The sequence below is a fragment of the Nipponia nippon genome, unplaced genomic scaffold (assembly GCF_047370975.1).
Source record: "Nipponia nippon isolate SJK-2023a ecotype South Korea unplaced genomic scaffold, ASM4737097v1 scaffold_1, whole genome shotgun sequence".
Lineage (NCBI taxonomy): Eukaryota > Metazoa > Chordata > Aves > Pelecaniformes > Threskiornithidae > Nipponia > Nipponia nippon.
Window position 1 is genome coordinate 58,541,056 of NW_028262290.1, and position 26,007 is coordinate 58,567,062.

Genomic DNA, 26,007 nt, shown 5'->3' on the forward strand with positions numbered 1-26,007 from the left:
TAAGAATTCACAGAATTATTTTTTAATAGTATTTATCAGAAACATGACACTTTACATCTTCAGGGCACTGAATATACAATGATTATTCCTCACAACATCGCTGTAAGGTAGGCATTAGATTGCAGTTATTATTTGACATGTGGACAGAGGCAGAGAAGTATATAATCAATCCTGCACAATTAAGGTAATGAAGTTCAACTCAAACATGTAGAGGCCCTCAGTGACTTGACTGAAAACATAACAGTGGGGCAGAGCTGATGAAGTACCACAGCTATATTCTTTTACTCTAGTCAATTACAACGCTCAGGGTCCAACTCTGTTGCTTCACCATAGCCCCCTGCAAAAAACCACCTTTGTTAAACAAGACAGACATGCAGAGAGTTGCTACAAAGTGAGATCTGTAATAGAAACAGGAAAAAAACCACCTTCTATTTAGCCTACATTCGAATAAAACCATGAAAGAAGTTTGCCTGCCTAGTCAAATAGAACAGTTTTAGCTTTAGTCTCTTAAGACATCTCTGAGACAGCATTTCAGCCTTCAGCTGTGAATAAGTATTTTCCTGACCTAAGAAAATCTAGGGAAAAAAAGTTTGGTGGACTGTGATGACTGTCTCAAAAACTATGCTTATTTTAGTTAAATTGTTCTACTGAAGTCTGAGGAATTCCTGAATAGGAGGAGGAATTTTGGGGTTTAACTCTAACTTTGCATGTATTTAAAAAGCCCCTTAGTATACCAGTTCCTCAAGTAAACTTCTCTTTCAGAATTTTTTTTGTTCCAAAAATGAAATAGAACAGTGTTGTAAACTTTAACATAATAAAAAAATCCTAGTTTTTAATATACAATTATTGATTAATTTCATTTAATAACTTTCTTTCTACAGTAAATCAACTTTAGGAAACAAAGTATACTTGACAGTATGGCTACTGTGATTAACTCATCTTCCTGTAGCTTTCAGTTGAGATTTCTGAAAAGATATACTGTCCAAGAAAGATTCATAGTCTCAACCTGTAAACTATCACAGCTCAGCTGAAGTCAATGTCGCCATTATAATTCATTCCAACTGAGTAGCTAATCCATTGATTCCTTCATGTGCAGTATCAGTGATAATGGTCTGTCTCCAAGTTGAGAGATGATCACAATTAAAGATGCCTGGGTCCACATACTCTGAAAACCAAAATATGTTGCCTTCCCCAGTAAAGAAATCTTAATTCTCATTTAATGGAAGATTCAGTCTAATGGAATAATGGCTGTGCACTACAATGAAAGAATAAAGTAGTGGCTTTTGGAAGAAACCATCTTCATTGGGGGGAGGGGAAAAAGAGGGACGAGAACTGTTAACACTATTACCACTGGACATATGAAATTCTAATCTGAGATTTGCTTTTCCTTCTGCAAATTGAAATTTTGTCACAACCTCTCCCCCAAGGGACTTCAACCTTGGTGAATATAGAGAATTTTTAAATGCACAGAGCAACTGTAGTCTCCAGAGAAGGGGAAAAAAACCAAAACAAACAAACAAAAGCTCAGAAGTGCACTTCATATATCCTGCCTCACAAAGGGTTAAAGTGCTAAGTTTGATATATCCAAAAATTAAGTATGTCTCCTAGTCCTTTATTTTTTTAAATGAAACTTTATCTTTGGTTTCTTGTATCTTCTCTGTAATTTTATCCTTTGTTTCCTCCATCTTCTCTGTAATTTTATCCTTTGTTTCCTCCATTTTCTCTGTAATTTTATCCTTTGTTTCCTCCATCCTATCTTGTAGATATTCCTTTACTGGTGGTGGTGTGGACATGTAGCCATTCTTACGTAGGTATTTAACAGTGATGGATGTTCCTCCCAAAGTCACAGTGTATCTGGCAGGAGTTGCAATCTTAAAGAAACCAAAGAACACACCGTATCAATAAAACAGGCCAATATTATCTAGCAAAAGGTCTTTTTAATATTGAGAATCTATTTTGGCCAGTGTCAGATACTAAAAAGATCTTCTATTTATAAGAAAATAAACCAATTTATAGTACATCCCCCAGAAATGCATAGCTTTTACTTAAAGTACCCTTTTGACAAAACCAGCACAGGCATTAGACTTCCATTTAAAAAAAAAAAAAACCCAAACCTCCCTGTGCAGCTTGTGAGACAAGCATTAGGCATCTCAGAATGCAATTCACAGCAGTTTGAACACTGAGCCATACAAGCAAAGAGGAAATACTGACAAGATATGCTTTAAATTCTAAAATTCACAAGAGTATAGGCATCTTTCAGTCCAAAACTAGGACCCACACATAGAAAACCAGAGCGAAAAGAGACGTTAAGAGGTCAGCTAATCCAAGATACAACAAACCAGGTTTGTTACGCTAGATAGACTAATGTGTTGTTTCAAAACTTCAAAGATAAAGCCTGCACAATCTTCCCTTTGTAACCTATTCTAGTGCTTCCACATCTTGAAAGTGTCTTCCAACACTGCCAGCCAGCTATAATAAAATCTTTATATTTAACCACATTTATTTATTGGTCTCTTTTAGGCACTGGAACAATTGGCAAGAATAGTGCTTTCACATTTTGTTTGGGAAAATAACCCTTTAAATAACAGAAAAGCAGCACATCACCTTTGGAAACAAAACAGATGAGTGGCATTCAAAGCAAATACAGTACTTTGTTTTTGCATGGTCTGACATGTTTCAAGTTTCCCAAACATGGATTGTGCACATATAAAGCAATAAAAAGAGACCCAAACCTGAACGTAAGGAATTGATTCAAATGGACAATGGAAGTACATGACAATGATGGAGAACTAAGGTGGGAAGACAAACTAGTGAATCCTCTAGGATAAAAATAGCTGTACTTTTATCTGGGAATCATGAGGTGTTTAGACTTCACCTCTTTATCCCTGTTAATTATGCCAGGGATTCAGAGGAATAACTTAATTGTAATTAAATCTCTGAAGGCAGACAATAGTTCTGCAGCAAATGAAGAAGTTATTTTAGAAATACAGATAGACTCCTTAAAGGAACACAAAGCCCATATCAACTTGCATGTGACTATTTTTACTACAAAACCAAATGCTCAAGTATGTGTAACTATAAAAAGAGAGAAAACAGCATTAATTTTTTCTGCTGTAAACAAATAAACCCTGTTTAGTTCACCAGGCAAGATTTAGAGCTTATTTACAAACTATGATTATACTTACTTTATACAATGCATATGCAGTTAGTGCATTTCCACTCTGGGAATTTTTCAGGATGTTTACTATGCTGTCTGGTAAGCCAATCAACTCTAGGAATGGAACGACATTCACTCCTCTATAAGAGAAAAAAAATGACAACCTGAATTGGAATTTGAAACCTGAACAGTGATTTACAGTACCATTTCCATTCTTTAACTCTGTTATACAAACGTTGTAGTTTGATAGCAAAGTATTTTTTCATTTAAGCAACATACTTACAGGATTTATATTTCTGTACATATAAGCAAATTAATGTTCTTTTCAACATTCCACCAAGAGGTGACCCATTTATATTATCCCTGTTGGGCTGAGCAGCTACTAACTTACCTGTGTCCCAGTTTATGATGTTTGGAGGTAAGCAGATATAATGGTGGTAAGATAGCTACTCAGGCTCCAGTTGTGCAGGTTCAACTTCATGTTCTATTTTGCCTAAAATTACTTTTTTTTTCTTTTTAAAATTTCAGACTAATCTGCAGCATGCCCAGAAGCACAGAATCGAGACTTCCATGTCCCCCATTCACTTTTAAATATATATAACAAATGGAATGTAGCAAAAGAAAAGGAAGCAACGTGTTGTATGCACAAGACTTCACGGGGTTTGTGCCCAGTAGTTCTACCTTGTCAATATAAGGTGGCAAAATGGGTGGAGGGAGCTCCTATCACAATTTCTTTCTATTAAAAACCAGGGAAGCTAACATCAGCACCAAAGAAAAAGACAGTCCGTCTTTACATTACAGTAGAAAGCTACATGCAGTTATAGAAGACTTGACTTTCCAATATTTACAGATGTTGTATTATTAGTATAATTATCCATTTCTACCTAATATTTTAACCATTGTTCTGCGCACACAGTCACTTTAGCATCAGGAACAATAACAGGCAGTAATTTACTAACAGTTACTAGAACCTACAATCTGAAGGCCTATCCCCAGAGTAGAAAATGGAGACCTAGGGAGATCTGAAAGACAGCATTAATCATATTATTTAATAAACCACCATTATTTAGTCTCATATCATGAGCAGTCATTCTGAAAGTTATTTTTCCACTTCAAGAGGGTGCTGCTTCTGTGGCATGACAAACCAAAGCTTTGTTATAATTGGTTTCTAGTTAAATATTTCAGTTGTTTTCATCCATCAAATACCTATTTTAGCAGCTAACTTAAGTGTTTCAAGAAAAGTAATCTTCACTCAATCTGAAATGTCTGGATGTAAGCATCAACCTGAATTCATCCAAAGCAAAATATTTTTATAGCTCAAGACCTTTATTCCTCTGACACGAGCTAAATTTAGAATGACATTTGGATCTATAAGCTCCTAGAAAGGGCAATTATGCCAGCTGGTTAGAGTAACTAAAACAAACACTTGTGCAGTAAGGCATTCTGATGTCAAAGCCCCATCCTTGCCGCCACGAACTGTCGTTGTTTCATGCTTTCTATTATTAAATATACAACACTAGCAATCCAAAGATAAACATTTACTCATACTTAGCAAACCATTTTCAGACAGATAAAACCTCTTTCACCTGAACTAGCAGCTCATAGTTGATATAGCAGGTTTTTTTTCTAATAAATGCCATTTTCCAGAACAGTATCTGGCACATGCTGTAGCTGAAAGAACCTAAAATTAGAATACATAATTTCTTTTTTTTTAGCCACACAAATATTTAATTTCCAATTCAAATGCCTGGCCTACAGTAGCAATTTTTTCAGTGGAAGGCAACAAAGACAGGAAACTGAAATAAAAAAGAAAAAGACACACATGGCTTGTGAGGAGATCAGAGCGAAGTGAATGACATGAAAGTCCAATGATGAGGGAGGACTGGGGATGAAGGGAGGAGGAAGTGGTGAAATACCCCTCAAGTCCAAAGGCAAACAAAGAACAGGTCTATACAGATCTCACCTAGCAACTCGTAATCAGGATTCCAAATTCCTATCTTTACCTTGTGAGAGGTTACTAATAATTTTGATGCTGTTTACATCCATGCATATTTTGCAGAGATAAGCATTCCTTAAAATGTTAGCAACATATCTGGTACAGAGCAATAATTGCATAATAATAGTACGTACGTGCCACTCACGAATCCTATATACTTTCGACATTAATCTTGTGCTTCAGTTAAAAATGTAGCCTCATTTCCCTATTACATAAAGAGGCACTTTTTAATATGTAATAATACTTTATCTGTCCTTTCACCTGTGAAAGTCAGTCTCAATTCAACAGCAGTATTGGGCACTGCAACAAAATATCAACTTACTTCATGGCTGCGTAGTAAAAGGATCCAAACCATACAGTGGAAGTCAGAAGATGCACTGGAATCATGACTTTTCCATACTGTTTAAAAGTTTTTTTGAATCTCCGAACAAGACTAATTGATTTGTCTTGTAACGGATCCGGATCTGAAGAATCTGACTCTACAGGGCTCAGCTTGGCCGAAGTCAAAGGATTTCTCTCTTCTGGTACTTTGTGAGGAGTGTCTGCTGGCTGTGATGAAAAAGCACTTTTCTTTGAAGCAAAGCGTACTGCACCTGCATGAAGACATCGTTTAGGAGGGTCCAGTGCCAGAATCACTTTGCATCCAACATTAGATAACACTGATTGTCCTTTTAAGCACTGGAAGATACTAGTGCGAGGGAAACCCAAACATGTCCCATGTGCCAGCTGAGATGCAGTATGTAATAGACTCCGTTGCATTTTGTTGAAGTGTGGCTTGAGGTTTCTACAGAGAGGAAACAAGAAGAAAAGAATAAACAAATTGCATTTCAATAATCTGATTTCTAATTGCTCCAATGCCAACTGAAATTCTCAAATTTTAAACTGCTTTTAGTCTTCTACTTTAAAAGATTTTCCTTATCTTGTTTTGCAGAAATTGCTACCTGCTAGAATTAAGCAAATCATTTTAGATCTCACTTTTTTAGCTTTCTGAAATGGCCCCCTCACTTAAGACACTCTGCTCTTTACAGCTAAAATACTCGTTCTACTCTCTAAAAACATTTTTAGATGTTTAGTGCTAGCTACTGCTTTTATCTGCACAGTTACTGAAAAGTTACCCTTGAAACTTCACTTCTAGTAGCAACTGATAGTTTGAGTGATACTTCCAGCCTCCATAAGTGTAGTATGAACTCACTGAAGTACAATTAGAATTAATTTTTGGTGTCAATACATTCTTAGTTTTGGTATAATTTTTCATGTTCTATACTATTTTGAACTAAAAGTTCATACAGTAAAAAAAATCAATAATATTAATTAATAATCAATCAATAATCTTAATCATAACAAACCTAACAACAGCCTGCCAGTATACGTCTGTTAGGAAGGGGGACAGTACTGTTGAATGTCATGTATTAACTGGAGCAAAACTGAACTGAAATTTCAGAAATATTACAATGCAAAGAATATTTTAAAACTGTGGATAATGCAGTTAACCTTATGATTTGAACACTTAACAGTTAATCCTGAAAGTCCAAAAGAACCATTGAGAGATTCCGCATAAAAGAGAGGAATTTTGTTTGGCCTTTATAGACATCAAGAATTCATTTTTTTTCTCCTCAGAAATGCATGCTTTAAACTAGTGAATGAATACTAACTCTCTCCTTTCCTTTATACAATAACTGCAAGTTACAGAACTAATTTTTCTTCCCTCCAAAAAAAGTGCCACTAATTGATTTTATGTAACACACACAAGTTAAGTCAGTTATATTGCAACTCTTTAATCTTTCTGATGTTTTTACATTTTTAATTATCATAACAATTCTTGGTCCAAACTAGAAGTAATTCAAGTTTAATTGGAACTCCACTGTCATCTTCATGTCTGCTTCCCCTTCACCTATAGCCTTAGATATATTTCAGTGAGGTGTTTTGATAGTGAATTTGTCTAGGCTGCTGAAAATGATCAATACTTCATAACTAAAGCAGACTTTTAAAAAAAAAAAAAAAATGAAGCCATACATACCCTTGATTACTTTCCAGATATGCAACAGGAAAGGTATAAGGTTTGTATTTTCAAAAAGTTGCAACTCTTCCAGTAGTTCCCCACCTTTCAAATAGGTGTCTTGAACATATTGATGACTCTGCTAAAGTAGGAAAAAAGGCACATTTAGAGAAATGGCAACAACAGCAAACTAATGTTATGAAGATTTTCGGTCAGCCTGAAATCTTGCTTACCGGAGAAGTTACTGCTATAAATACCCCTTTGGATACTGACATGCTAATGGGAGATTTTTTCTGTGTAACTTAGAAGTTCCTCAACTGTGAACTATGGTTTTCCTTCTGAGGGAGAAAGTTTAATAACCCAAATGCATCTGTTGGAACATTCCTGCCTATATGTTTTCTAGATATTTTTAGGTTATTGTTGTACTTGAATTAATTGCAATTACTGGAATTACAATGTTTGATGTGGGGAAAAGATTGGAGGAATGGTTTCAAACTCCCTGGGAACCTCTACCTTGCATGTGAAGCACAGACACCCGCTTTTGTTGAACTCATACTAACAGAGGAGGTATTGCATCAACGGGGAAAAAGAGAACTCTTGTCTCTATGTAAGCAAGCAGTTACTCCTGTTGAGTTATGAACTCAGTAGGAGCCAAGAAGTACTGCTTCTTATAGAGCAGTAAATCAGCTACAGGTACTGCCCCTCAAAGAGTCAGCCATCTGTAAGAATTCACTGAAAGTAGCAACTGCTTGTGGTATCTCTGGTTTTACGAGAAGCGGAGATTCTTGCGGACTTCTTAGATCCAAATGCAATTGCTTCTCAAAACAAAAAATTAGTGAAAACACTCAGCAAAACTCAAGCGTTAAGATGGCACTCTGCCATATACCAACTACCTTACTGATATATAGAAATTATAACAACAAACTGGAAAACAACTACATTGCTTGCCTCTTGCCACTTACACTCCCTTCCTGAGGGATAACACTCTCCACAGAGCACTGTTTTCCCCTCTCACTAACAGTACACAACGCTCCGAGCATCTGCCCTAAGGAGATTTTCACACTATCCAGGCAGCAGACTCAGGAAAGGGTACCTATCCATCTATGGGAATTTGGGAGCTCTTGAGTGAGCCTTCCGCTGCTCATCTATTTTCAGTGGATGGTACCCTATTGAAAAATACCTTCCAAACAAGCTTTGAAAATTGCCACCATGCAGCATGGGGGAAACCATGCTCAGCACTCCGATTTTGGTTCATTAATGTTATAAACAGGACTCTGCATTCCAACAGCTTTGGAAGAAGATCATTATTCTGTACAGAAGCAAGAAAAAAACTGAACAAGTATTTCTGAATTTTCCCGTTATATAGAGTGTATATACAGTAGCATTTCTCAGAACACTGCTTCTAGGTTTTGCTGTCCAGCACCGACTGACGGCACAAAAATAACACCGTATCGCACCTCTGATTCATTGTAATGGCTGCAGAACACTGGGGTATGAAATAGCTTTCAGGGCGTGAGAATTCTCCTTAGTGTGAAGAGACAATGGGTCACTACTATGTGTTCAATACCCATCAGTCAGTAGCTAACACAGTTGTGATTGGTAAATGAGTTTCAAGGCCTCTGCTCACAGAGTTAGCTGCACCATATAAGACTTAAAAATAGAATGTCACCAATGGCTTTAAAGCGGGGGAACTACCAGGGCCACTGACAAGACTTGACATGCCATTTTATTGTTCCTATATCCTCAGATGGACTTGGAACTCATTAAATAAAGGGTTTTCCTCCATGATGCAAGAGCTGGCTGGTCAAAGGGAAGGTTTTCTAACCATCTAGGGTAGATCCTGAAAACGTCTTGAACTTGTAAGCACAGATGATAGTATGGGTCTAGCTAATATTCTGTGAAACACCTTTCTTTTTGCTTCTCCACTTTAAAAAAGCTTTTTGCTAGATACTTGATAGATAAGAAAAGGCTTAGATACGATAGTGCTTATATTTGAGAATAAAAGAAAACAGGTTTTTCAAAACAAGGTTGGAATTTTCCTAACAATCCTACTGTGTTTTATAGGTATGTGCTTTATTTTACTTATCTAAATGAACGAAGGAGAGACTTTTGAAGTGTCAGTAAGCCGAGGATGATGCTACTATCCAGCAGCACTACAAGACTAAAGGAGGGAAGTATTATATTTATAATGGTTACAGCAGGACATAGGAAAGGCAAATTAATAAAATAACAGATTAAAATCATTTACAAAGTGTATGACATATTAAAGAAATTAATATTGTTAAAGGGGTGATGAGTGCAGCTGCTCAATTGTAATATTTTAATTCCTTGGCTCAACATTGCAAACAAATCTTAAACAGGACAGACAAAGCGCACAATAAATATGGCTGGAGGTCCAAAGAAATACAAAACTGTATTTGTTTCCTCCTTCTAAAACACAAGATGAATACAGAGAAATCTGCCCTTTAAGATGTGATTAGTGAAAGGAAGTTCCTAGTACCCTGTGCACTCAACAGGCAGCAGGACAAAGTGTGTCAGCCTATGCATTTGAGGCATAATTTTACTCTCTAAGTATATGTTCCTTAAAGAAATTACTGGAGCTATAAAAGTTATACAATTGCCCCTGTAACTTTAGGTTGTTAAAACCCCTCAGATTCTAAGGAACTCAAGACAGTAACCTAAGTGTTATCCAGAATTACACCTAGTGACTGCTCAAAAGTTGTTTCTTCGTTTTAATGTATTTCATTTTTTCGTGCTGTTGCATAATGATGCAAAGGCACAGAAAACAACAGAGGCTAGAAGCTTCAAATACCAAGGTGGAAAAGCAGCTGGTCTGTGGCATGAGAATTTTGTGGGGGGCAGAAGGTGTTTTTAAGGATCTTAGATTTCTATGCTAGCTTTCTCTTAGAAATGACACAAGAAAAAAAACAACACCCCAACAACATAGAGATGTCTAAGGACAAATATAGCTGTTCTCTGCTGTAAGAATCTCATGTGGTCAGTGACTGAATGCTACTAGGTCACACTACAAAATGAAATACAAACACTTCTGGGATAAGGTCTCCTCTTCAGTACTGTCATATTCTGGCTAACTATTTAGTACTATCTCCAGCTGGCTGTAAACTGAGCTGAAGAGACTTTGGCTGTTCAGGACATACTCCTGGTTGGGATTCTTGGACATCCATTTAGTTCCTGAAGGCACATCTGTCTCACAGCAAGCTATTAACAAGCCCTCTGACAGAAACAAGCCCTCTGACATAAAGGGAGTGCTCTAGTGGCCTCTTGAGTAAAAGTATAGATCAGCTTCCCATTAGAGTGCCAGAGATTTTGTTTAGGAAACTTTGGTTCTTGTGTTATAATTCAGATCAGCTTTGGCATCAAACTGATGTACTGCAGGAGTATCCTGTCTCTTGCACTTGCTCTGCTAAATCTTTGCCTTCCAGTGATTATTTTGTTCCCAAGAACAACAAAAGTTCAGCATCTTTTAATGTCATGGATTTGGTCTGCACAACTACCACAAATTCATGGGTTTGGATGTGTTTTTTTAAGCAAAAAAGAAACAAGGCATCATTGGAAAAAAAAACAGAAGTAACAAGCCAGGATGATATAGGCATGGCAAAGGCTGCTGTCGATTTCTGCTGTTAGAAAGAGAAATTATGCCAGAGATGTTGTCAGATCAAACTTTCATCAGGATAATTTGTATGAAAGCAGCTACTCTGTTAGAATTAACATTTTCTGAGCTACCAGAGAAATTAAAATACGAGAATGGGGGTGGATGATAGATGGCAAAAACTTTAGTGTAAGTTCTTTTGTAAAAGAGGTCAGAAAGCATCTGAGGGAATTGAGGGTATAGTACATGTAGACTACACTGTCTTATTTTCTCAGTTCGACCAGGAACACTCTGGACACAATGTGTAAATATGGATGAATTCAAAGCATTTTTACTTGTTCTGTTACTGTTTAAAAAAAAGAGCATTAATTATACCACAGGAGAGTTCCCAATGAAAATCCATGAGCTTTTTCCACTCCCAAGGCACCTTTCTGTGAAACCAGAGAATTTACATTCTTGTCATTTTTAGTGTAAAATCAAGCAAACTTTGAAGGTTGTGTGTTGTACATACAGAAGAATTTTGAAAGAACACAAACCAAGTTTTCAGAAATCCTTTCCAGCTCACCTTTCAGATTGCATAAAAAGCAAATGTACAGAGATCTCATCCAAACAGCTCAGTTTAATAAAAAAACCCCACTGTATTGCTTACATTTTTACTAAATAGAATTAAAAAAAAAAATCAGAAATTGTTTTCAGATTTAAATTGTTCTTGTCAAGAACTTATTGACAGTATATTTAAAAAAAACCCAACCCAAAACATCTTGCCCAGTCAATGAACCAAAATAAGAAAAACACAACTGAACAGAAAAAATATATGGGTTGCCTAAAAAGCTGGGAACACATTTTAAAATCATTGTAATAATAGTACAATACATGCAAAGCACCATTGTTTTTCCTAAACTCAAGGTAAAATACAACTATAAACCTCTTAGTAACTGCAATGCTTCAGCATAGCATGCAGTCACTATCCATGGACAGGAAAATGGCAGCATACAGGGATTTTTTATTCTTTGTATTAGTACTTTAAAAGTGTATGAATGAGCATTTAGAACTTGTATTTCGACCTTTACTACTTTTGCAGTGTCCCTGATACAATCTGTTATTAATTCTAAACTAAGAAACTTGGTTATAATTTGAAGTTTGGGCATCATTAGCTGTCTAATCCCATCTACCATTCAGAGCTGTCTAAAAAAATATAGCACCACATTTTAGATTAAAGGGAGTAATGCAAAATAAGTCACGGTGAAATTTATTAAAATCTTGTTAAAAAACCATCACATTAAAACAAATGAAAGAGTAAACTCTTGTAGACAAATTACCCTAAAACATTAGCCCCATCCCACCTCCATCATGTCTAATCTCTATAATATCTTTACTTAGTGCATGCTATGCTATAATTTTTAAATTGATCGTATTACTACAGTTCAATACTGATACAAGTGGAGACAAGCCAACAACTTTTTTACCCTTCTTTTATCTAAATTACTCTTGTTCTTCCTAAAACAAACTTAGTGAAGTTAAGAAAATAGAATAAACCTTCACAGGGTCCTTACACACACAGCAATCTTCACCACTACAATCTTCTGATACTGAAGTATTAGAAAGCACAACAAAAAGTAGCTTTAGGAAGAATAAAAGTTCTTGTAGACATTTATAAAGTCTGAACATTGGATTCAGAAGGCAAATAAAGCAGGAAAACCTAATGCAATGCTTGTGTGTTGAGCTATAGATCTAGAATGCTAAACAGGAGGCTTAACAGCTGATCTGCATCCAGTCAATATGACATTGGTATCCCCATTTTCCTCTATGTTGGAAGGCACTAGATCTTAAGCTTGCATGCAGCTAAGCATTATAGAGAGAACATTCACACTTTTATAAGTCTTCTAAAAGAAAGTATCGCAATAACTTGTAGTGCTTTCTGCTCTTCAGAACTATGTTTTTAATAACTGGTGCGATTACATCTTTTAACTCTGTTTTCCTGTTTTGCAGCGCTGAACTGCTAGGCTGGGTTCCTTCATTCAGAAGTTTCATTCTGCCCTCTACTGAATTTCTACATGATTACACCTCTTATACCACCAAAGGTCTCTACTCCCCATGATTCCTTCCAACAAGCGTAAATTTGCTGGATCATGTTCTGTGTTGGTTCCAGAGCCCCCCAAAATAACAGGCACATGTCAAGGGGGTGGGGAAAAAACTTGCATTTTAAAGTGCTATCTGATTTGATTTTTTGTCCATTTTTCACACTATAGACACATGCCTGCAATAAGCAAGTCAGAAGAGTTACGCTTTTAGAGGCTAAGCTTAAAAATAGGCATATACATCCATGCTAAAAAGGTTAAAAAAGCCCTTTGTTAGTTCAAAGCAGGGATTGCACTTGTCTGCTTATTATTTTACCCTTCTGCACATTACCCTTCACTTTAAGCTAATGATCAAAGTAAGATCTGTCTCTTTTCTATTCCACCCAAAAAACCCCTAATATCCTCTTTCGCCCTTATAACTCCCAATGTATCATTACTTCATTCCCGTCAAAACACTTGTGTTTTTCTGTCAGAGGGCCATTAACACAGAGGCGTATGGGGGTATGTGGTGGTATGTTTTGCAAGGCATTGGGAAGTTTCTACTAAATAACCAAAAGAGGCTGCAAAAGGTAATTCACATAAGCAAGCCTCATGTCAGCAGTTTCCTGCATACAGCTTTGAACTCCCTCAGAAAAAAAACAACAACTGAACTGGCAAGGGATTAGATGCTAAAAGACAAACAAATAACTAAATAAACAGATCAGCTTTCTACACTTCACTGAAACATTGTTTGAGAATCTCTTGGGATGTCCCCTCTCGATAGTTCATTGAACTTTTAATTGGCAGGTTCCTTGCCTCTTTCAACTTCCACTGAGCATCTCAAGAGTTCTGACTATATTTTAAGGCATTAGAAACATGACTATTAGCTCTATGTTCAGGGTTCAGATATTTCTTTTATGAAGTTCTGCTACCTCTCTTTAGAGTTCAGAGCTGCTGTGCACATCTCTCTTCACTAAAAGAGCCAACAGTCAAAAGGCTACAGACAAAATTGAACTCTAGCTTGCTCAAGACTTCCTGCTATTTGTAATTTGGATTCTAGTAGCCAAGCTCATTCTTTAATTCATAATCTTCCTGGTCACTCAGTATTTCACTGACATATACAATTTAGAAAATAATATGTAATTTAAAGAGCTCTTGGAGTTACGATCAAATATTTATTCCTGAAAGGTCTAGTGAAACAACTAGAAACGCAACATGGATACTCTGACTTCCATGAAAACAAATGGTGCTAACCTAAATAAAGTTCAGCCTTTTTGACCAGATCATAGAAAAATAGCTTAGGTATTCAAACACTTTCTCTTTACTAATTATAGAAGACATTTATTAGGAATACGCTTAGATTGTAGCATCAAGTTTGTACAGCCTTCTGCCTCATCTTGCATTGTGACTACCAAAACTGTCTTTTCTAGCCTTGATAAATGCCATTTTTGCCACCCTGGATCTTTTCAGGTCTTACCTCATTGTTCTGTGTCCCTTCCCTCTATAACCCAACTGTAATCAACGTTATCAGTTGTAATAAAATTGTTACTTAATATAACTTGCATTTAAAATATTACAAAACACTTAAAATAACAACCCCCACCAAGTAACAAGTCTTATACCTATCAAATTCACCTTAAGTGCTTCTAAGACTTTCAAAAAACATGCTCAAGGAAAAACTCGGAAGCCTTACAATTAGAAAGAAAGCAAGAATAAATGTAAAACAGTCCCAAACTGCAAAAACCCCCCAGCTTCAATAAGAACAGAATTCACAGTGGAAGCATTAGGTTCAAGATTTTTTCTTTTATTCTCTCACCACATTTATCTCACATTTTCAAACACTGAAAAGCTGTCATTTTTCCCAGCAAAAAAATACAGAACGTTCATCTTTCAGCTGAATTACTGTTGGCAGACATTCACTTCTAGTATAAATCTTTTCTAAATATTCAAAGTAAGTGTTGAATTCTCTGTTGTGAATTCAAACTTGTCCATATGGGGAAATATGTGTAGTATCAATCAGAATATCTTGAAAAATTATGTGTGAAGAGGCTGATCATAACATTTACAGAACACACACATGCTCAAAACCACACTCCTCATCTAATTTTTAGTAAATGCTATTCCCCACATCTCTACAAATGAATGTGAACTGTTCTTATGAAAGAAGTATTATTTTCATTAAGGTCTGGACACCTGAGTGGATGAACTTTCTTGCCCACCATTCAATTTAATGCCTTACACAGCATCTTTTGCACAGAAGATATGATGGCTAATGTTGCCAGCCATGCAAACAACAAAAATGATCCCACCTACAAGCGTCCAAAAGAGCATTACTCATAGAGCTGTGTCTTTACACAATGCTCCCGCTCAGTCTGAAGTAGTGGATTTACTACATTCTGTATTGAAATCAAGAAAGGAATCCCACGACTGTGACACCGCAACCTTTGAAAACACACTGCATTCTAGGAGATGTGATCAACAAAGCCCAAGGCTTGTGTTTCAGCACAGAAACATCCCTCCGTCAGAAAGAGCTATCCTATGCCCTGAGACAGCAGGAAGCAAAAGATACCATCTAATTTTAACATCAGAAAAATCAGCTTTTAAATCCACAAAATATTAAGAGCAAATAGTTAACCATCCAGCACGCGCTGGGGCTGAGCACTACCATTACAATTAAAAGACAAGTGCTTTTGCATTCTACTCAACTCTTCCATCAGCCACTTTTGGAAGAGACTTAACAGAACTGCTGTAAAGCCACTCACCTATTTTTATTTAGAACCAACAAAAACCATCCACCTGAAAAAACTATGGCTGTGTTTTATAATTTGTTCATGAGCACCTGACTGCAGTAACCCCTATTCCCTTCCCTCATCCCACTCTGCAAGGACAGACTACAGAAGTTTCAGAGAGCTGCAGGGGATCATCTGCCACAACGCTCTACAAAGCCACAATCACAAGCACGCAACTTCTTGTTTTGTTTATATAAGAACTGTTACACATGGTCAAGGTCAGACTTTGGACAAGATCAAACAGCAGATCCACAGAATTAAAATTTACAGCCCAGCTAAATGGCACTTTCGTTTTCTGATGCGCACAGACCAAGACCTAGTTTTACCATTCAGATGCCTTTGTTTAGAAGGAGCAGTATCATGTCTAGAAACATAACAAAAAAATCTCATTTTTTGTTGACTCATACAACAGGTAGCTAGTTTGAAGATGATGTGGGGAGAACTGAGTGACAGAAGGCACTGGGGTAGAAAGGATTGGAACTGTTCAGAAGAAACACCAAGTTCACAAGGAACACCAATCATTACCATTTGTGCTGCAGAAAAGTCTAGACATCGAGCAGGGTAAAGCCCCATTGTACAATCCCAGTGTCTTCAAGGAAAAATTACTTCTGTCCTTAACTGCTTGCTTACTAATACAGACAAAAGGCAGGAGGACTGACATAATTAGACACACCAATCTGTCCTATTAACACCTGGTTAAACCATAATTTTCCTGACATTTTGAAGCCATACATTCTTGACTTAATATGAACAAAGTATGCTGGACTTAACACACATGTCAACTGAATTTAGGAAGGTATCCTCACAATAGAGGATAAGGATTTAACTGAATAATAACTTTCTACTCTTACTGTCATTTTATTGTAAGGACAGGGACATGAAGAACGATCTGTGGTTTTTAGAGGAGGTATCGTGATCCAAGACTTAAGAAAAAAATGCTGTAACTTGAGCACTATTCTTTTTCGTTGTTGTTGTTGCCATACTACACAATCCATTTGTCCCAAGTCAAAGAATCTACTAGAGGTACTTCACAGTCATGAAGAATCCCTGACCTGAGGTTGACCCTTGATCTAAAGTGATGGAACTAGGTAGTTAGCTATCAGAATATCCAGATAAAATCTTTATGATTTATTGTGATGATATCTTACTGTCCACGAAGACTTCGATCACATTTTGGGCCCAGGCCTCAGTTCTTCTAGTGGTTTTATTCCATTCTTAATACTGAAATATTGCTGATTGATGTTTAATTTGCTTCAGCGTCTAATTTTCAAAACATGTTCAGCTTCAACTCTCTGGGTTCACAGTGTATCAACAACAACAAGAACTATGTTGGACCTTCTTCCCAAACTACAAAACTAACTGATTGCAAGGAATGTTATGGATTCAACTAGCAGTTTTACATTTTAAAAATCAGTGCGCTTTCTGCTTTTGTAATTGAATTTGTCGTAGCCTTATCTTCAAGACCAGTCAGAACTCCCTACAGATCCAGAAACGTGTGAAGATGCAAACTGAAGGCTGTTATCTGGGATAAGGGGACATCAAGAACTCTTGTCTTGCAAAAACAGACTTCGGTTTTTTAGTGATGCCTATAAGCATACACACAGAGTTAGGTCAGTTTACCTGGAGAAAAGATCATCTACAGCAGGAGAATTACACAGATCCTTTTAAAAACCAAAACCAGATCAAGCCTTTTCTTATCAGTGGCTATAGTCTGTGAAGCAGATCTGTAGACAGTCATGCTAGACAAATCTTTAACTTCTTACATTCCTTACACACTCTAACAGCCTGAATTTGCCTACTCAGTTTTTGCCATGTGCAAGCCACCTGATACCCACCTACCCAAATCATCAAATGATTCTTTGTTTCCCCCCTCCCTGATGGAAGTGCTTCTCAAGCAGTGAGAGCAATTCAATAATGCTGCCAGAGAGGCCAGTCATACTCCTTTTACCTCAAACAGCCCTTGAACAGAAAACGAGATAAACACCTGCTGTCAGCCCCACAGGAGGAGATGGATGGTGGGGACACATTATCCTCTGTGCATGCATTTCCCACACAGAAGCAGCTGCAAGTCATATAAGCTAGTGGCACAGGCAGCAAGACACATTCCAAACGAGGAACCTGTTCCCTATCTCTCCCTAAAGTAGCAAAACTGGCAAATCACTTTACATTTATACTCGTAACAGCAATAACATCTTGGGGTTTAGGTCAATTGAGGAACACTTTTGGTTGAAGCCTGCTTAAGAATTAGTTTTGGTAAGGAATTCTAGGACACTTCATGTACTATTGTCCAAATGAATGTTTTCGCTTTTGGGCCAGCTTGTAGAAGGCAATTCAGAAATGGACATAAATGAGGCTGAACATGTAGTTTGTAATATCTGACATAAATCCACATTTGACTTAACAGCCTTAATAAAAATTCCTACAACTTCTCAGTCTGACTCCCTAGATAACTCCCACAGTTAATCACCAGAAGCAGATTACTAATGAGAACCATAACTCTATGCAACTTTTGGCAAAAGGGTTGCGTCTCATTCAGCCAGCCACAGCCTCCTACGGACTCAGAGACCTCCAAAGCTAGTGCGTACAAGATGTAAGAGAAAAAAGTGCTGAAAGCTCAAGATGAGCAAGAAAACATAATTTTACTAGTGAACAGATAAGAGGAGCAAAAATCAAATTTCTCAGTTTTGATTCTCCTGGGGGAAGCCAGCCCTTTGCACGTATTTGTCACGTGCCACAAGCAAGTCACCAGAAAGCGTGCAAAGCACTTATTAGACGAGAAAATATTTGCACAGCCACTTTAAGCAGTCTAAATTAAAGTCAAGACACGCGCAGGATCAGCTGTCTCCGGAGAGAAACGCCCTCAGGAGCGCAACCTAACCGCGGCCCTTTAACAGTACAGCTGTCAGCGGGTCGCGGCCGACGTTTCTCACGCCAGACAAAACGGCCCCGGAGTTTGCTAAAGAGAAAGCAGCCGGGAGGGCGGCACGGAGCTCCGAGCAGCCACTCGGTCCCGGCGCCTCTGAGCGGGCCGCGCCCCCGCAGCCACCGGCGGCCGCAGGTCAGTTAGCCCGATCCCGCGGGACCGCGATGGCAAGAGCAGCCGGGGGACCCTGCCCGCCGCCCGCAGGCCCCGCCGCTCCTCACCAGCCGCCACCGCCCCCCGCACGCCAGCGGCCCGCTCCGCCCCCCCCCGCCGTCGCCGCCTGCCCAGGGGGACCCCGGGCGGCGCCCGCAGCCTCCTTCGCCCGCTCCCGGGCGGCCGCCCCCACCCCTCGGCCCCGCCAGGGGGGTACCTTGTGGCCAGGCCACGGCTCCTCCTCACCGGCCCCAAGCCATGGAGACGCACCGGGCAGCGGCTGAACCGACGGGCGCTGCCGCGCGCGCCGCTCCCGTCACCTCCCCCCGCCCGCCCCACGCGCGCGGCAGGGCAACGTGCAGCAACGCCCGTCCCCACCATCACCTTGAGGCCCGGCGGGGCCCCACTGCGCAGGCGCGCACCCCACCCCGCCGCGCAGCCTTCTGGAGCGCGTAGTTCTCTCCTCCGGCGGGCCGAGCCCAGCCGCGGAGCCCCGTCACGTTTTATGCGTGCGCAGCGCCGCGTTCCCGCCCCCCCCCGGATGTGACGCCGCTACTCCTGCCGCCGAGCTGCGGGGAGGCGTCACTTCCGCAAACAGGATGGCGGAGCGCTGGGCCGGGTGAGTCCCGCGCGCCCTCCTGGGCGGCCCGGCGGCGGGGGCGCGAGGCGCGGCGCGGCGGCGGCGGCGCGGGGCGAGGTGGGAGGTGGGAGGTGCGGGGCGCGCCCCGCCGCGCGCGGGAGGCGGGCCCCGGGCCCTCGGCCTCGCAGGCATCCGGGGGGGCGGGGCGAGCGGGAGGCTCCGCCGCGCCACCAAGCGTCGCCAATCGGCTGCGGCCTCGCCGGGGCCCCTGGGTGGCGCCGCGGCGGCGCGCGCTTTGTCCGTTGTTGCGGTGGGCCGGGCCTCGGCCCGCTCCGGGGTCCCTGGGAAACCGCCCGGGCGGCGGCGGCCTGGCCGCGGGGGCGCCCCGCCGGAGGCTGCGTGCCTGCCGGCGTCGGGGCGCGCTCCCTCCCGCTGCTCAGCCTCCCGTGGCGCAGCTGAAAGTCGCCAGGGCCCAGGCCGTTAACGGGGCGGCGCTGCAGCGTCTGTCGCTTCTTTGCCGTGCCTGGGCCTCGAGCGCCGCCCCGCCCCGCCCCGTCCCCCCTTCCCCTGGCGCTTCGAGCTCTCCGGCGGTCCTTCCGAAGGAGCTGCCCCCCGGGCGCTTGGTTGCCATCGCTGGTTCTGAAATTCCGATCGCTTCTGAATTGAGGCCTTGAAAGCACCCGGTCAGCTGCTTGGAGCAGCCGAGCGACGATAAGAAAGGGTATGCTGCTTCGGAAGCACGAGTCAGATGCTGTACCGTAGTGGAAAAGTTATTTCCATAAGTCATACTTTGAGGCCATCTGTTTTGAGGAAAGCCGCTCGGGGGCCTCTGTAGTGGCCCACTTAATGAATGTGTTTTGGCCCTCATTAGGAGGCTTAAGCCTGGATACAGTGGAGTGTGCATGTTTTTTGTTACAGACTGAAGTAGGCCATTGTTTTAGAAAAGGAGTTGCCCAGGTATCCTCTCCTATGCTTTATTAAAAAGTAGGTCCCCTGCTTCCTGATGGTGGTGTAAAGAAGGCTGGGATGTGCTGGAGACGAAATGAGCTTTGTGGCAGTGATTTGCAGCTGCATAGGTGTTTGTGAAGTGGAGATACGGAAATGCAGTTACAGCTGAAGAAGCCTAGTGTTAGTGAAGCTTGAGGCATAGTGGATATTCTTGGCAAACTTAAATCCACAAGTGCTATGTGCAATTTGCTCTTTAAAGACACCTTGATTTTTTGTTTGAGGGCATCTGTTTGAAAGCATATCAGATTAAATAACAAATTTACTAATTTGAGGGACTCTGACAGCTTGTGTTTCTAAATGTAAAGTGATTTGCAGGTTACTTTGTATGGGTAGGGGAAAAGGAAGATTACAGGCTCAATAGAGCTTTGCAGTTGAATCAATAAAGATAGCTAAGAGACTCAAACATGAAGAGTAAAGATTTATCTTAGTTTGATCTTATTGTAAAGTGAGTACTTTGAAATTCCACATATTTTATTGTGCTATCTTTATTAAATAGCCAGTCAAATTCGAAGTCTATATGTTGTCTAGGGCAAAGGCATGTTGTTTTCTTATGTCAATATTATGATTGAAAGTCATGACTGTAACCACGAGTAAGTGAAATTCAACACCGAAAAGAGCTGGTGGGTTTTCTTTTTTTTTTCCCCACTATAGATTTCCATTCTGATCAATGGACAAGGGGACTAACCTGTCAGAAATGGCTGATATAACCAAGACAGAAGAACAGGAAGTAGAGAAGAGTTTGGATGAAGAAGTGGAGAAAACACCTTGTACCTTAGAGGCAGATTCAGGTATTGGTTGGGAAGGCGATAGTTCAACTTCAGGTACAGCGCACCCCACTGAAAATGAAAAAGAAGTTGATAGTGTTAAGCAGGACAGCAGAGAAAAAAGGAAGAATTTAGATCCTGAAGATGAACCTCCGAAGAAAGTAGTGAGTATCATTTATTTTGAGCTATGTTCAGATCCTTGTTTTAAAGCCTTAGCTCAAGAAAAGGTTGAAAATATTTATGCTAAAAGTATGTGAACCAGCATGAAACACCACATATCAAAGTTTGTGGCTAGCTTCCTAGAAAAACAACAGGTGCAAAAGTTATGTTGGGTTTAATGGAAAAGAAAGAGGGCTAGTAATTAGAATGTTAAGAAAACTGATCTCAGCACACACTTAGTCTAATTCTAAGACTATTGTTCCATCATCTATGTGGTAGCAATCTGGTAGTGTAGTGTAGGGTTTACAGGCATTAGTCCAGGTCCTGTATCTTGAATTGATGTGTTTTGTGTGTTGTTATCCTGTGCGTAAGTATAGTTATCTGTGCGTGGGAGATTCTTCCATAAGATAATTTTGTCCTTGAATTTCCTCAATACGGTATTGTATAATTTAGAAAACTCTACAAACTGCATCCTCTGTGATATAATTTCAATGTGATTTGTTAGCAAAGTGAAGTACAGAAAGGTTTACAGATCCTTTTTTTTTTTTTTTTTTTTTTAAGACTGCCAGAGTAGCAGAAAATATTTGTTCTTTTAACTGGGAGGGTGAAAAGGGTAATGTTCTGTATGACATTCTCCTTTATTATGTATGAGCGTGTAAAAACTGATGCTGCAAGATCCAGTCTAATTTTAAACTTTTGGGATATTTGAGTATAATTTGAAAATGTCTTTGACCTAATGTTTTGTTTCTCTGTTCAGAATTTTTCCAGGATGTTAATTTATGGTTAAGCAATCTGGTAAAATAAAGGGTGCCCTTGTTGTGGTAGAAACATTATTAACCCTTTCATCTTTTTAGTAAGGTAGTTCTGGAATAAGGTTTAGGTGGACAAGAAATAAATTGGTTTTGTGTAGCTTAAGGGTGTAGCGAGGTGATTGCATTGAGCGCAGCTGCCAGCATCTGGATGTTATTGCTGATGGCTGTTTGCAACTGCGCTTGCAGCAGCTGAGATGCGTTAATGGATTGTATGAATATGTCCCCCACACTTGTCAAAGTCAGCCATTCTAGCTTACATCACCCTCAGTGACCATTCAGGGAGCCATCTGTGCTTACCCTAAAAAAAGACTAGAAATGGTCAAAATATTTGTTAGTATCAGTCAGCTGAGTGTGGTAACAAACAGAGGATGGGGTCATAGAGATTCCAGACAAGTATGTCTGTGTTCATTCTGAAGGTTACCAAAATTATATGAAACACTGAAGAATTCATGTAGTATATTCAAGTCAGTCAAACCTTCTTTTCCCTTGAGGAACTGCTATTTGAATAATAAGATATCGGGATGTTGACTTTTGTAGTCAACTATTGGGAATGCTTTTAATTGCTGTGTGAACTCGTACTGGCTGGGGCTTTGTGGCATGTTTGTGGGTTTTAACTGAGAATCCTTACTTCTAGTTTGTACTGTGATTTCAAACACTTTTGCGCCTCACAGAATTTGTGTTGGTTCTCCATGTTCTGTTACTTTGTATTTTATTTAGAATTTATTTTAATCTCATGTATATCATTGAAGATTATTTTCAAGGTGAAGAAATGTTAGGAGCAGAATATCTGGGTGTAGACTGCTTCTCTGTGCCACATGCGACAGAAATCTCTTGGAATATTTACAGTTAAGGCTAAAACAGAGATGTTTCTACAGCTTATTGTTAAGCATTAAATGGGATACATTGTCAAGTCATTACTCTCATTCCTTACCATGGTCTGTTTAAAGCTCTGGCAGTGAGATCGTCCACTTAGGGCTTTATGCGACATCAACCAGTTGGCATTTTGGTTAAATTGGCAGTTTATACACTTCTGTTAGATGTAAGCACTGAATTTCTGAAACAGGATTTTTGAAGAAGCTTGAAGTTCCTCAAGAAGGAACATCCTCCTCTTCAATCCCAGGCTTAAGGGGAATGAAACTGATTCTTTGAGAGTGGTGAGAGTATTAGAGAGCTGAAAGTTAAGTATTTCTGTGAAGGAGAGATGCTGTGCATCATCCATCAGAAATTACTTGGACCAACTGAAAAGGGGATTAAATTTTTAAGGGAGTTGTCTCTGTGATAATTGAAGTACTGATGTCAGTATCAGGACAGATGTGGGAAATGTTTTTATATATGATAATGATATTATAATGATAGTGCTCTTCATAGTATTACTTGTTTACTTTCTTAAATGCTCGAAGTGAACACAGGTCTTTTGATTAAATGAAAAGGTAATAAAAAGAACTCACTGCTTGAGTCTGTTCCTTCCCTCGTTTCTGCAGCGTGAGATAGGCCATGGGCAAGCTGTAGCTGCGCATTATAATGAACTTCAAGAAGTTGGATTGGAAAAACGTAGCCAGTCTCGCATATTCTACCTCCGAAACTTTAATAATTGGACAAAGAGCGTCCTCATTGGTAAGCTTCCTTAATTGATTGCTTAGACTTTAATAAAACGTAACTAATTTTTGTATCAAAATGTAACTTTTTTTCTGCTTTCTGATGTTGATTATGGCACTTTGTCTCTTAATACATAGTAAAATTTTCAAGTGCAACAAAATATCTATGTTTTTATTTTGAATCTTTGTGATAGTGTTTTATATTGTTGGAGTGCCAAATACATGCTAAAGTTTTAAAGATCAACTGATCTGAAAAATAGAAAAACTTCATACTGGAAACTGTTCTTCTTCATGACATTTTTAAAGAGAAAGGTACAGCTTTAAATCATAAAGAATCTACCTGTTCTTGTTAGATTGAACTGGTCTTGTTATTTAAATGTATCTCAAATAATTTCCTAGCCATTTTCCCAAAGCAGTCTGTCCTTAGGTCTAGATTAAGCAATTCTGTAGGAAACTTGAACATGTAAATATTTTCTATATTACCCACAGCCAACGGTTTAAAAAGATGAAAAACTAGAGGATGTAGTTCTTTAAGAATCAGCAGCTTTTTATAAAACGCCAAGTCTGCTATCCCACAAATTAATTCCAAAGTGAGGAAACAAAACCATCAGGTATCTCCAAACAAAAAGAAGTACCAGCAGAGCACCACAGATTCCTGAAGAGGGATCCATGCCAGGAAATGTTGGCACCATTTGTCTTAGCATGCTGCTTTTTGTTGTGTTGTATCAGAGCAGTTAGAAGCAATATTTCAGTTTATATAAAGACTTCTCTGAAGCCTGTGTTGAAGCCTTTCAATCATAATAAATTTCAGTAGTGTGGCATTACAGCAGTTGTATCCAAACATATTTGATATCTCTGACTGTGAAGAAAAGTTGCTAGCATGCTGATATGTTTTGCATAGTATGCCAGCATCAGTCAGAGCAGAGATAATTGAGACAGAGTGGAGATAGAAGAGAAAATGAAATTGGTATATGTAGAGTAAAAAGACAGCAAACAAGTAGCTAATGTTATGGCAAAGCCTAGGAGAGTCACTGGAGAACATTATGCATTTTTGTAATGTGACTGCAAGGAAAAGTTGTGGCTGATGCATTTAATTGGCTTTTACTCTTTTGCAAAAGGCTTTCCCATACTTTCAAATAACATCTACCTTCATTATAATGGTAATGAAGGGGAACCCTGTTTACCCACTCACACACGGGGTGGTTGTTCAGTGGCATGCAGTTTTGCCTTTGTCTGCCAGGGAAACAGTTCAGAGCTCTGGTCACATTCCATGCAAAACACATTAAGCACAGAAAATATTCATTATCTTCTCCATAGTTTTAAAAGTTTGTGGTTGCTTTCATCATGGGTGGTTTCTAGAAAAAGAAATTTAATTCTGTAATGTTAAAAAGACTTATAGGCAAAGTAAGTACTGAGATGTTTTGAAATTCTCAAACCCTTTTGGTCCTTTAGGGATCTCTGTACAATACGAGTGAATTACAGAGACCTGTGTATGTGTTCTCTCTTTTTATTTTTCTAGGTGAATTTATAGACCGGGTACGACGGAAAAAGAGTGATATAACTGTTTTGGATCTAGGATGTGGCAAAGGCGGAGACTTACTGAAATGGAAAAAAGGCAGAATTAAAAAACTTGTCTGTACTGGTAAGAAGATGCAATAACTTTCCAGGAAAAGTACACCAGTGTTCTATGGGAAAAACAAGTACATCTCCAGTCTCTTATTATTTCCTTTTTTAGTAAGCCCAAGAATGCAACGATATACCTTCTGTCAAAAAGTCTTAGTTTGTCTTTTAACCTGAAGACATCAACTTGATTGCCAGCATAAATGCACAAACCATTGATTTTCTGTTCAACTCATAAACAGAAACTACTATCAGTAAAGAAATGCACAATTACCACAGATTGTTTTAGGCAAAGTGTAACACTGGGGAAAAGACTGACATTTTGTATTTTATGTATTTTCTCCCACATCTAATCTTTTGTAGTGTTTTTAACTGTTCTGAAAATATGCACGTAAGAGTTACATTTAAAAAAAATCAAACAAACCCTGCAGTGGTTTGACAAAAAATGGTATGATTAAATAATTTTTCATTTAAATAGTTTGCTTAGATGTTGGGAAGGAGATACCATCTTCCCTTCTCCCAAAAAGCATGCCAAGGAGAATCAGAGGAAGCATTGCTTTACTTCAAATTTAACAGATACTAAAATTTCATAAAATTCCTTAGTGGGAATTATCCTGGGTATTCTACATTTTACAGTTCTTTCTTGCGATTCTTTTTCAGTTGGCAGTCTTCAAATACAGTTAATGAATTTGCTTAGAAAGTTCTTATGTAAATTTATTGCAAAATGTTAGTTTTAATATAATTCAGTGAAACTGTGTGTCTGAGAGAGGAACAGTCTTAAAAACAAA

At 39.2% G+C, this 26,007-nt stretch overlaps 2 protein-coding genes across 6 annotated transcripts in view; one reads left to right on the forward strand and one right to left on the reverse strand.

Annotated features, from left to right (window-relative positions):
- MIMS1 (mitochondrial inner membrane scaffold 1) lies at positions 1–19,156 on the reverse strand. Of its 3 annotated transcripts, none has more exons than XM_087757398.1 (5): positions 19,066–19,156; positions 7,171–7,288; positions 5,476–5,937; positions 3,186–3,297; positions 1–1,871 (listed from the first exon to the last, which is right to left on the reverse strand). In XM_087757398.1, the coding sequence occupies exons 3-5, from the start codon at positions 5,910–5,912 to the stop codon at positions 1,605–1,607; spliced, it is 816 nt and encodes a 271-aa protein (XP_087613524.1). In that variant the 5' UTR covers positions 5,913–5,937; positions 7,171–7,288; positions 19,066–19,156; the 3' UTR covers positions 1–1,604. The 3 variants fall into 3 exon arrangements, with proteins under 3 accessions (XP_087613524.1, XP_087613533.1, XP_087613515.1); XM_087757407.1 differs by lacking the exon at positions 19,066–19,156 and adding an exon at positions 18,899–19,059; XM_087757389.1 differs by lacking the exon at positions 19,066–19,156 and adding an exon at positions 18,899–19,059 and having other exon boundaries at positions 7,171–7,291.
- RNMT (RNA guanine-7 methyltransferase) overlaps positions 18,374–26,007 on the forward strand; it is a 24,149-nt gene continuing 16,515 nt past the window's right edge. Inside the window, exons 1-4 of one of the 3 annotated variants that reach the window (XM_087757304.1) lie at positions 18,374–18,663; positions 20,921–21,197; positions 23,486–23,618; positions 25,119–25,241. In XM_087757304.1, coding sequence (XP_087613430.1) covers positions 20,937–21,197; positions 23,486–23,618; positions 25,119–25,241 — 517 coding nt within the window. In that variant the 5' untranslated portion in view covers positions 18,374–18,663; positions 20,921–20,936. Of the gene's footprint in view, positions 18,664–19,196; positions 19,301–19,474; positions 19,983–20,920; positions 21,198–23,485; positions 23,619–25,118; positions 25,242–26,007 lie in introns of those variants that run through there. The other 2 variants (XM_087757311.1, XM_087757320.1) reach the window with 2 other exon arrangements.